Genomic DNA, 11,782 nt, shown 5'->3' with positions numbered 1-11,782 from the left:
AAAAAAATAAATAAATAAAAAAAAAAATAAACACATCATGGTAAAATTAATACCTTCTCAGCTTCGCATCGAAGCTAAAAACACATCATAATAAAACCAATACCTTCTCAGCTTCGCATCGAAGCTAAAAATTGAAAAAATGTCGAAAATTAGCGATTTTTAAATTTATAATTTTTTGTAGGATTTCTCCCGTTTACAGGGAACGAGAGAATTTTTTCAATTTTGAGAGTAATGTCTTTGACTAGATACGATTTGGGATCTTTTGACGTATTGTTCATCAAAATTGGTCCACCGAAAGCTGCGATTGAGCGTTCACAGACAAAAAAAAAAAAAAATAATAAAAAAAAAACACATTATAGTAAAATTAATACCTTCTCAGCTTCGCATTGAAGTTAAAATATGTATAGGACATAAATAGACTCTTAAATTAACTTTTGGCTTTTATTACATATTACAGATTTCATATCTTGAAATTGAAATAATAAGCTTATTTAAATAACACTTTATTTTAAATTTTTTTTCATTATCACTAAAAATCGTATGTATATAAACATTTTAATAAGTTTATTTTATAAAAATATGTTGCCATAAATTATACAATTCACAAATTATTTTTTGTAATTTACAATGGATCCCAGAGACCTGGAGGAGTATTAGCAACATGTTGATGTTTCACTGATCGATGTCTTGAAAATTGATTCATTGCATTTTTAGCTTCATCTGGATTATCATTGACATCTTCATAGAACTTTCTACATTCTTCACAGTCCCAACCATTTAATTGTTTACGTTCATTTTGTTTTCTTACTGGGTTTTCTTTAAATTTATAATTTGGAAGAACTTCTGGTTTATTATTTAAACCAGGTATAATATCAAAACTATCAAACAAATTATTTTCAGGTGGCTTATTGAGGCACCCATTACAATTAGTATCATCTAATTTATCAATAGTAACATTAATTGGACTAAAAATAGTTTCATCAGAAGAATCATTACTTTCATCTTGATGAGTACCAGTATTAATCATTGAATATTTAAAAACATCTATAATTACTGGAGAACCAATGTCTTTTGTAATAGAAGTATTATTTATTGGTTTATTTAGCCTATTAAAATGGCTAATAGAACAATTAATAGAGTCGCTGATAGTTTCAACTAAACAATCATCTTCATTACAGTTATCTCCTTTGGCCAAAAGATTTTTTTCTTCCATCAAATTACTAGTAGCCATATTTTGTTCATTAAGTTTTATTTCAGCAGTTGTTTTAATAGGACTTAAAATAATGTCATTACTGTAAGATGATATATTATTACACAAACTATTCTGAATTTTAATATCTAATTTTGTTTTAGATACTAATGGCTTAACTTGTAAAGTGGCTTGTTTAGATTTCTTTAATAAATTTGAAGGGTTACCATTACGATCAATACTTAATTTCCAGGTGGTTTTGGTATTGTCTGAAGTGTTACTATTATTCTTGGTATTTTTTAATACTTCACTATCATCTTTGATAGATAACTTCAAGGGTGAGTAACATAAATTAAGTTTACGTTTTTTACTATTGTGACTATTTTTTTTCGTTGTGATAATCAAACGAGTTAATATATTAAATACAGATTCATTTTCAAACGAAGTTATATCAGATAAAATGGCTAGTTCTTTGATACTTTCTTCAATTTTATCAAGTTGAGATGTTAGACTAAAATAATTTTTTTTTAGTTTTTGATTTTCTGTTCTTAAAGTAATTATTTCATTATTCAAAGACTCATTATTTAAGGATAATTTATTAATGAATTTTGCAGCATTTTGACAAGCTATAGATAAGGATTCTACTAGTTGTTTACCATTATTCTCTTGACTGTTCATAATTATTTTAAACCAAAAATTAAAAAAATATAAATTTTTTATAATTAAATTTCTGTTGCTTGAAGTTACTAATAAAAAGTAAATTTTATATAAAAGTTTAAATTGAGACAATTCTTTCACTAAAATTTATACATCAATTATTTTGAATTACAATTAAAGAAATATTAATTAAATCGAATTTTTGAAAAATTGTTATCATAATAAACACTGTTAACATATATAAGACCTTTATCAACTTTTACAGAACAACCAACTTAATAGGAAAATTAGAAATACTGTTAATTCAAATAAAACCTTAAAATGTTAAATTGAAATTAAAATATTAAAATATCCTTAAATCAATGCATATCATAATTAATTAAAACTATTAGTTTTTAATATTTGTTCGGGTAATTATAATTTATTTAGTTTATAAAGTTGGTGAGCATGAAAGACATGAATGATGTTTGTGGTTGGTAGTAAAATTTCTGTTTATTTTTTCTGATTTGCTATTGACTTGACTTAGAAGTTTGATTTTGTCGGTGTTTATATCTTGAAAATTTATGGCGATAAAATTTTGATTTTACACTCCATAAATAAAAAAAAATTACCTTAAACAGCTTTAAGATAAATAAATTTTAACTCTGTTGGGCGTTTAATGGCTTTTGATGGAGATGGCGGACGATTTACAAGTACTTTTTAAATTTGTGTTCTTATACTTTTAAATTAATGTCCTTTGATTATAAGTTTTGGTTTAATTAATTAGAATTATTATACATATCGTATTTTTCTTTTTAATTTATTATTGCTTGTTTTATTCATTAAATCGTTTATAGCATATAGGTTTATAATAAATTTTTAGTTATATAAATTAAAAATATCACAAAAATTGATTATAAATTAGATTTTATAAATATTTAAAAAATACAATCAATCTACTTTAGATTGTAAAAAATTATGTTAAATACAAATTTGTTGATTTTATTTGTTAAAATTGGTTATTTTTAATAGTACTTTGATAATTGTATTACATCAGTTATATTAGTAGAACGTTTGATTATTGAATGTGATGCTATTGTTAAAAAAAATGTATTTTGTATTTTTTTCAATTTATTATGTTCAAATAGTTCAATTAATTATATATTAAAATAATATTTTTTAATTTAATATAGTTGAACTTTTATATTTTACATAATTAGTTACATGAGACCTATGCTTATTGCAAAAAGAACCAATAGCAAAAATAAAAAAAATTTTAAATTATCTTTCTAAAAAAATAATTTAAGTGACGATATAGTTTGATTTTCTTATAAAATTATGATAAATTTGTCTTCTAAAAGAAACTTGGACTATGGTACCAGTATATATATATAGTGATTTTGCAATTATTATTTAAAAATTGAAAAATAATGTCAAAAATTTTGACATTGAACATTTATTAGCATTAACTTGTTTCAAATATTTAAATAATAAAAAATTCAATTTTGTTTTTGAAGAGTATTCCTCGACTAGAAATGCTATGCAAACAAATGTATGAGTCAAGTAATCCAAATTTATGTGTGGAAGCCGAAAAAGCTTTGGTTTCTTTTCAAAATAGTAATACTCCTGATACTTTATCAAAATGCCAAATGTTATTAGAAAGAGCTGATTCACACTATTCAGAGTTATTGGCTACCACAACAATAACTAAACTTATATCCCGTACACCATTAACATTGAACCTTGATCAAAGAATACAAATAAGTAATTAAAATACAACTATTCTTATGTAATAGTTTAAAACAAATATATTTATTTTTTAGGAAACTATATTTTGAATTATTTAGCTACCCGCCCTAAGTTACCTTCATTTGTTGTTCAAGCCTTAGTTTTATTATTTGCTAAAATAACAAAACAAGGATGGTTTGATGGAGAAAAAGATTCCTATGCTTTCAGAAACGTTGTATCTGATATTTCAGTATTTTTGCAGGTATTACATTATGGTTGAAATTCTTGTTTGAATTTAACTGCACTGTGATTTTTATTATTATACTGAATATTTTATAAGTTGAATATAATTACACTTGAATTTTATTTTAAAAAAATATTAGGGGATGAATGTTGAACATTGTATGATAGGAGTTCAGCTTTTATCTCAGTTAACAACTGAAATGAATACAGTTGCTGATGTTGAATCACATAGAGCTGTACTGAAGCATCGGAAAGTAGCTTCATCATTTAGAGATACACAATTATTTGAAATATTTAGAATGTCTTGTCAAATGTTACGTAGTGCTAATGATAATAGAAAAAACTTAAACTTTACAGATGAAACACAGGTATAATTTTTGACAAATAAGAAATTTTTTATTGTTGAATTTTTATTATTTTTTCTAGCATGGATTTATGTCTCGTTGTCTTCAATTAGCACAAAACTGTTTAACATATGATTTTATTGGAACAACATGTGATGAGTCATCAGATGATATTTGTACAGTTCAAATTCCTACTGGGTGGAGACCAGCTTTTCTCGAACAATCAACTTTGACTTTATTTTTTGATCTCTATCACTCTTTGCCTCATAGTCTTTCCAGTTTGGTAAGATAAATTTATTGAAATAAAATATAATGTAATGTATTCTATATCTATATTTTTTAGGCTTTATCATGTTTAGTACAATTAGCTTCAGTTCGACGTTCCTTGTTTAGTACAACAGAAAGAGCAAAATTCTTATCACATTTAGTTAATGGAGTCAAAGATATTCTGCTAAATCCTCAGGTATACTCTAAAAATTATAAATTTAGTTTAATTAATTTACCTTAATTATTTTGATAATAATTATGTGAATAAAAATGTTTAATAAAATGAATAACTAAGAATTTAGTAAAATATCTATGTTTTATCATTCAAAAAAGTTGTTGAATAATTAATTTAACATTTTTGTAAAAAGAAAAAAATTAATTGGTTTGTTTTAATTTTTTTAATGTGTAAATATTTTTAAAATTTAACAATATTATCTTGTTTGTTTTAAATTGTGTAAGTTTACGTTAATAGCAAAATTAATTAATTTATTTATTTTTAAATTAACATTATAAATTATTGATTAAGTAACTAAAAATTAAATAGTAACTTTTTTAGGGATTGGCTGATTCAAATAACTATCACGAGTTTTGTAGACTATTGGCTAGGTTAAAATCAAATTACCAACTTGGAGAACTTGTAATGGTTGAAAGTTATCAAGAGACTGTAGGACTTATTGCAAAATTTACTGTTGAAAGTTTACAAGTATGATTATTATTATGCATATAATTATAAGATATGATCTGATATTTTTCCTTTATTCACACAATGAATTTTACTTTAATAGAAACCATTTCTGTAATAAATAAATAAATAAATTATTAATCAATTTTTAAAAAAAGACAATAACATTATGTTTTCTTGTAGTTTGTTAATAAATTATTTTTTAACCAGGTTTATCAATGTGCCCCAAACAGTTTTCATTATTTGTTAAGTTTTTGGCAAAGAATGGTAGCTTCTGTACCTTATGTAAAAGCTGCAGAACCTCATTTATTGGAAACATATACTCCTGAAGTTACTAAGGCATACATTACTTCTAGAATAGAAAGTGTTACACTTATAGTGAGAGATGGTCTTGATGATCCATTAGATGATTTTACAAATGTGCAACAACAACTTGAACAATTATCTGTAATTGGAAGGTGTCATTACCAAAAAACATGCTCACTAATTGCCCAATTATTTGACCAATCAGCTACTACTTATCAAGAAATTATTGCATCACCATCTGCATCAATTTATGATTTAAAAATTCAAGAAGGTACTAATAAGCATAATTAATGATTATTATTTTTTGTAACATAAATATATTATGTGAATTATGCATGTCACTCCTCTGAAAAACAGAAAAGTCAGATTAAATTTTTGTATTTAAAATTGTTTTAATCAAAAACAGGTATAAAAAATTGTTTTTTTAAAAAAACTACCAAGTCTTAAAACTTAAATTTTCAAGTAAAATGATAATTTAAAAATGATGCACTTATTAAAATAATAATAAATTATTCTTTAGTCTAAATTAAATTATTTTAGTCTATTAATATATCTTTTAAATTGTAATAAAATCACTTAAACATGGTTTATGAAATTAAAAATTGCTATATACTGAAAAGTTTTGAATAAAACTATCTTTTCTATTTCATTCTAAATGGAAATTGTAACTGTATGATAAATTTAACTATACATTAATTTTATTTAGTAATAATTTATACTTGAATTAAAGAATCTTCTTACATATGTGTTATATAGGTCGATTGACTTGGCTTGTATATTTAATCGGAGCTGCTATTGGTGGTCGTGTAACATTTAATAGTAATGATGATGGAGATGCAATGGATGGTGAAATGGCATGCAAAGTTTTACAACTTATGACATTCAGTGATTCAAGACTCCCCCAAGGAGGTTATGAAAAATTGGAACACTCATTTTTATTTTTCTTTGAGCAATTTAGAAAAATTTATATTGGTGACCAAGTAAAAACTTTAACATGGCTTGTAATTTAATTATTTACTATAACTTGGTCTGTTAAAAGGTACCAAAAAATTCCAAAGTTTACCGACGGCTCCATGATGTTTTGGGAATTAGTGAAGAACATATGGTTCTTAGTATTTTTATGAGAAAAATGTTAGAATGAATAATAATATACAACAATAATAATAAGAATATTAACTTAACCAATTTTACTTTTTTTCAGTATAACTAATTTAAAATTTTGGTGCTCAAGTAATACAGTAATTCAAAAAACTTTGGCGTTATTGAATGATTTATCAGTCGGATTCTCTAGTGTTAGAAAATTGGTAAAACTTGATGAAATTCAGTTCCTATTAAATAATCATACAGTAAATAAAATTATTTAGTACCATAAATTATTTTGTAGTTTCACAATTTAATTTTTTTAATAGAGTGAACATTTTCCTCTGTTGGGCAATACATTTAGTGTTAAAGATATGAGACACCGTTCATCTTTTTATACTTCATTGGGAAGACTATTGATGATTGATCTCCTTGAAGATGAAGATAAATTTGATAATTTTATGATCCCTTTAACTGGTATGTGTAAAAAAAAAAAGAGTAAGAATAAAATATTTTAATTATAAAATATTGTTTTGTTTGTATATTTAGCTTCTGTAGAATCAATTGGTGCTTTATTAGCTACTGTCAATGGCGTGAATGAAAATTCTGTATTCTCAAATATTGAAGCGAAAAAAGCCCTTATTGGTCTTATTAGAGATCTTAGAGGATTAGCTTTTTCTTTCAATACTAAGACTTCATTTATGCTTCTTTTTGAATGGCTGTATCCTTTTACAAATAAAAATAGTTTTTCTTAAACCATTAACTTTTATAGTTTAATGTACTAAGTAAGTAGATCTCATAAATATTACTATAGGCTGTTTTTTGATATAATCAGTAAATCAAGCTTTTTAAAAGTAAATAACTGACTAATAATAAAAAAAAAAGACTTATCATATGAGTGTTATTTTTCAATTAATTAAATTTCAATTAATTTTAAGTATTGTTGGTTTAATTGCTTGTATTTAAAATTCTATATTGTTTTTTTTTTGTAATTTATTATTTTCCAAAATAATGTACTTATCTAAAAGTATTATTATGTAGAAATTTAATAATTTTCTTAGATGTAATATATTAAAACTCAGATATATTTTATTAATTGATGAAATACTATAATAAAATTTTTAACAATATTTATATGGTTTTTCAAAGATATTGCTGTTAATGATAATTTTTAAGGAAAATTTTTATACTATTTATCAGAATTGAATCAAAAATATTTCTTTTTATTTCTATGTTATAAGTTTTAAATTATTTAACACTTTTATTTCGATGTGAAACTGAGAAAGTATAATTTTTAATATTATGTGTTTTTTTTTTTTTTATGTCTGTTGCTACTTTTTTTCGGTTCTCATTGGATCGATTTATTTGATGATAGGTTGAAAAATAACAAATTGTATCTAGTTGAAGACATTTCAAATATCTTAAAATAATAGGATATTAATTTATCCCATTTTACTTAAATAGTAATATTATAGAATAATTATTATAGGAAAATAAAAACATATTTGTCATATTAAATTGTATTACATAATATTTAAATTCATTTAATGTTTAACTTATATTTTTATTAATGTTTTTTTAGTAAAATTCTAATATGATTTTTTTTTATTTTATGATAATACATAAAAATTTAATATTTTAATATTAATTATTTTATAGCATATTAAGTTTTATTATTATTATGTCATAAAAAATTTTTCAAAAACTGTTGCCATGTCAAGAATTTCAGTAAATTAAATCCTTAACATTTTACTACTTAGTTATCCATCATACACTCCAATTTTATTACGAGCAATGGAATTATGGTATGCTGATCCAGAAATTACTACACCTTTACTTAAGTTGTATGCTGAACTCGCTTTGAATCGCTCTCAACGACTTCAAGTAGATGTATCATCACCTAATGGAATTTTACTGTTCCGAGAAGCTAGTAAAGTTGTTTGTACTTACGGTTAGTATACATCCAGATATTTATAATTTATTTTCTTTATTAAAATAAATATTTAAACTCAATTCATTTTTCAGGAAACAATATATTAAACCTTGATGTTCAACAAGATGTGCTTTATAAAAAAAAACTGAAAGGCATATCAATATGTTTCTCGATGTTAAAAGCAGCATTGTGTGGTAACTATGTTAATTTTGGTGTCTTCAAACTATATGGTGATGACACATTAGAAAATGCACTTAATATTTTTGTCAAATTATTGCTGTCCATACCTCTGACTGATTTAATGGTGAGTCTAAAAATTAAATTTTTAATATTTTATTTACAGGATAAATATGATCGGTTTATCATAAACATAGATATTATATTAGTGATAAAAATAGCAGTACCCACTCTTCACCTCCAGTCATCACTTTAAGTTGTTAATAACTTCTGAAATACTGGTCAAAAAGTTGTTATGAACCAATCATTTTTTTAATTGACTTAATTCTTATTTTATAATTTAGTGAAATGTATGTTAGCATTTAAAAAAATAAAGATGACGTCCTTTTAAGTTATAAGTTATAAGCTAGTAAAGGAACTATTCTAAAAAATAATTATTAGCTGATAAATCAAGAATTGTTTTTCCAATGTTGAATTTATTTTGCAAGTAATCAAGTGATTTTTAATAAACCGATATCACTATGAATAAAATAAATATTTAAATAAGTAAATTGAAAAAATTACATTAGTACAAAATATGTTAAATTTAGCCCAGTGATATTTTGAGAGCTATGTTATCATTTTAGGGCTCTTTGGTATTTGTTTTCATAAAATTTCCTTAAATTATATCATAATTTTTCATAAAAATAACTATAATATTATTAATTTGTATTAAGGTCAATTTTTTTTTTTACATTTATTTTTGTCTGCAAATACAAAATGTTTATGAATGGTGTGACAAATTTGCTACTGTAGATCACGAAAATATTATATTGTCAGTCTAAATCACAAAAACAGTCTGTCCAAAATGATGTCATTTTCAGGAAAACTAAAAGCTTTCAAAAATATAATTAAAATTAATATTGTGAATATTTTTTTTATCAATTTCATTGAAATTTCATCAAAAAATTTTTATGATATATATATATCATAAATTTTATCATACAAAGCTTTTTTTTTCAATTACAATAGATATTAAATAAGTTAAGATGAGGTTATGTCTATTATGATTAGAACCAAAAATTTGTTTAATGATATTTAAAATTCAATTTTTATTTATTATATAATTTTTTTTAACAATAATTTTTAAACAGTTGAAAAATTTTGATTTGCAGCTAAATAAATTAAAATAATCATTTAATTTTTAGCATTATCCAAAACTTTCTCAAACGTATTATGGTCTCCTAGAATGTTTAGCTCAAGATCATATGGAGTTTTTATCCACTCTTGAACCTCAAGTATTTTTATATATATTATCTTCTATATCAGAAGGACTAAATGCATTAGGTAAGTTTATATATTGTTTAAAAGTAGTCATTTAATTCAATAATTAAGTTTTATTTTTGCTTCAGATATGTCTATTTGCACTGGATGTTGTACTACTCTAGATCATATTGTTACTTATGTTTTTAAACAATTATTATTAAAAGGTAAATCCTTATGTTACACATTTCTAATTATTATTTTGGTAACCAATTTATACTTATATAAATTTTATATTTTGAAAGTATAATTTCATATGAAATTATTTTTTAACTTAATTTATTTATTCTCACATAATATTTTAAGGCAAAAAAGTACAAAGAAGACGTATACAACAAGTGAATGAAATTTTCCTACGTACTTTAGAAACCCATTTAGGAGTATTTAGACAAATCTTACAAACTGTGCTAAATATAATTATATTTGAAGAATGTAGAAATCAATGGTCTATGTCTAGACCACTTTTAGGTCTTATACTTCTTAATGAAGAGGTGAATCAATCAATTTATAATAATAATAGTTATTATTTATTAACTAAAAATATTTGCTTTCAGTACTTCAATCAATTAAGAGATATGATATTACAAAGTCAGCCAATTGATAAACAACCAGCTATGGCTCAGTGGTTTGAAATGTTAATGGAAGGTGTTGAAAGAAATTTAGCTAGTAGAAATCGTGAAAGGTAATGGTGTTACTTAAAAGAATATCTTTTACTAAATCATATGTAAATATATATTTTTTTATTAATTTTATAGGTTTACTCAAAATTTATCATCATTCAAAAAAGAGTTAACTGAAAAAGGTCCAACAATGTCCATGAATTCTGTAAATAATGAAGTAATGATAACAACATAGTACTATACATAGTAAATAAATTTAAAAAAAAAATAAATATATATTACTTAAATTAAATTAATTTTATTGTTTTATTCGCCAGTGTTTATCTTTTATACAAATAATACCTATTGGTCGTGTTATTTTATTTATTATGATAATTATTAATAACGTATTGTCTTATTGTAAACATTGTAAATATTGGTATTATTTAGAAAATAGGGCCTACATCCTAGTCATAGGCTATTATTTGGTATTGTGTTAGTTGTGTTTCAGTTTTGTTACATAATAATTATACATTTTTTAAATATATTAGCAGTTTTTAAATAATGTAAATAAACTTTTTACTAAAAAATCAGTTCTGGAGTGTATATAATTTAAAGCTGTTCCCAGTAAAATCAAGGGACCAACTATAGATAAAATGACCTAATTTAAGATGGTATTCGTTTTATATTATGAATTTATAAATGGGAATTAGATAAGATAATTTTTAATAGACAACATAGACTTTGTCATACTTGAAAGTTCATTTAAAACATAGTAAAAATGAATATAATATACTTGGTTCTATATATATGTATTAGAATTTGGATATAATTTATTTTTATAATATTATTGTTGAAGTGGTTTCAGATATAAGTTATAACCATAATGATTTTTTTCTATATGGACTGTCAAATGGCCTATTTAAGAGTAATGTTTTTGATATCCTAAACATACATTGTTTGAGGACTCGTGTATATTTAAATGTATATATATATTAATGTGAGCCCTATATTTCATATTTATAATGTTTATGAAACTGTTTTTAATTATAAGATAATTTTTCTCTCTTAATAAAACCTGTTAAAACTTTTAAAATTGTTTTAATAACATTAAATACAAATTATAGTAGTTTCAAAAAAGAAATAAATATTAACAATAAAACTATTGAGAGTTATGATATAGATTTCTATATAATAATTAGTAATTGTTAATTATCTTATAAATAAGCTATGCCAGAAAAAATCAAGTAAAATTTGAGAATAGAAACAAAGTTCAATTCAAAATCTATGCAAAAA

General features: G+C 23.2%; 2 protein-coding genes across 2 annotated transcripts; one reads left to right on the top strand and one right to left on the bottom strand.

Annotated features, from left to right (window-relative positions):
* Positions 1 to 415: 415 nt before the first annotated feature.
* On the bottom strand, positions 416 to 2,040 carry LOC126907331 (uncharacterized). The gene has a single exon (XM_050688526.1). The coding sequence runs from the start codon at positions 1,865 to 1,867 to the stop codon at positions 623 to 625; it is 1,245 nt and encodes a 414-aa protein (XP_050544483.1). The 5' UTR covers positions 1,868 to 2,040; the 3' UTR covers positions 416 to 622.
* A 316-nt stretch (positions 2,041 to 2,356) lies between these two features.
* LOC126907822 (exportin-7) lies at positions 2,357 to 11,079 on the top strand. Its single transcript, XM_050689430.1, has 20 exons — positions 2,357 to 2,538; positions 3,343 to 3,589; positions 3,649 to 3,815; positions 3,937 to 4,164; positions 4,223 to 4,423; positions 4,484 to 4,603; positions 4,964 to 5,110; positions 5,300 to 5,666; positions 6,152 to 6,375; positions 6,435 to 6,526; positions 6,597 to 6,741; positions 6,805 to 6,952; positions 7,025 to 7,196; positions 8,236 to 8,426; positions 8,501 to 8,712; positions 9,773 to 9,911; positions 9,977 to 10,054; positions 10,194 to 10,378; positions 10,442 to 10,569; positions 10,643 to 11,079. The coding sequence occupies exons 1-20, from the start codon at positions 2,515 to 2,517 to the stop codon at positions 10,740 to 10,742; spliced, it is 3,315 nt and encodes a 1,104-aa protein (XP_050545387.1). The 5' UTR covers positions 2,357 to 2,514; the 3' UTR covers positions 10,743 to 11,079.
* Positions 11,080 to 11,782: the final 703 nt, after the last annotated feature.

The sequence above is a fragment of the Daktulosphaira vitifoliae genome, unplaced genomic scaffold, assembly GCF_025091365.1.
Source record: "Daktulosphaira vitifoliae isolate Bord-2020 unplaced genomic scaffold, ASM2509136v1 Scaffold_5, whole genome shotgun sequence".
In the NCBI taxonomy this organism is placed as follows: Eukaryota; Metazoa; Arthropoda; class Insecta; order Hemiptera; family Phylloxeridae; genus Daktulosphaira; species Daktulosphaira vitifoliae.
The sequence above is the reverse complement of the archived record's forward strand: the minus strand, read 5'-3'. Positions and strand labels throughout refer to the sequence as shown.

Bases quoted from the DNA above. Each gene is read 5' to 3' on its own strand.
- LOC126907331 (XM_050688526.1), bottom strand. From the start codon at position 1,867: ATGAACAGTCAAGAGAATAATGGTAAACAACTAGTAGAATCCTTATCT.
- LOC126907822 (XM_050689430.1), top strand. From the start codon at position 2,515: ATGGAGATGGCGGACGATTTACAA. The intron at 4,165-4,222 runs GTATAATTTTTG...TATTTTTTCTAG, and splicing joins ACTTTACAGATGAAACACAG to CATGGATTTATGTCTCGTTG. The intron at 5,667-6,151 runs GTACTAATAAGC...TGTGTTATATAG, and splicing joins TGATTTAAAAATTCAAGAAG to GTCGATTGACTTGGCTTGTA.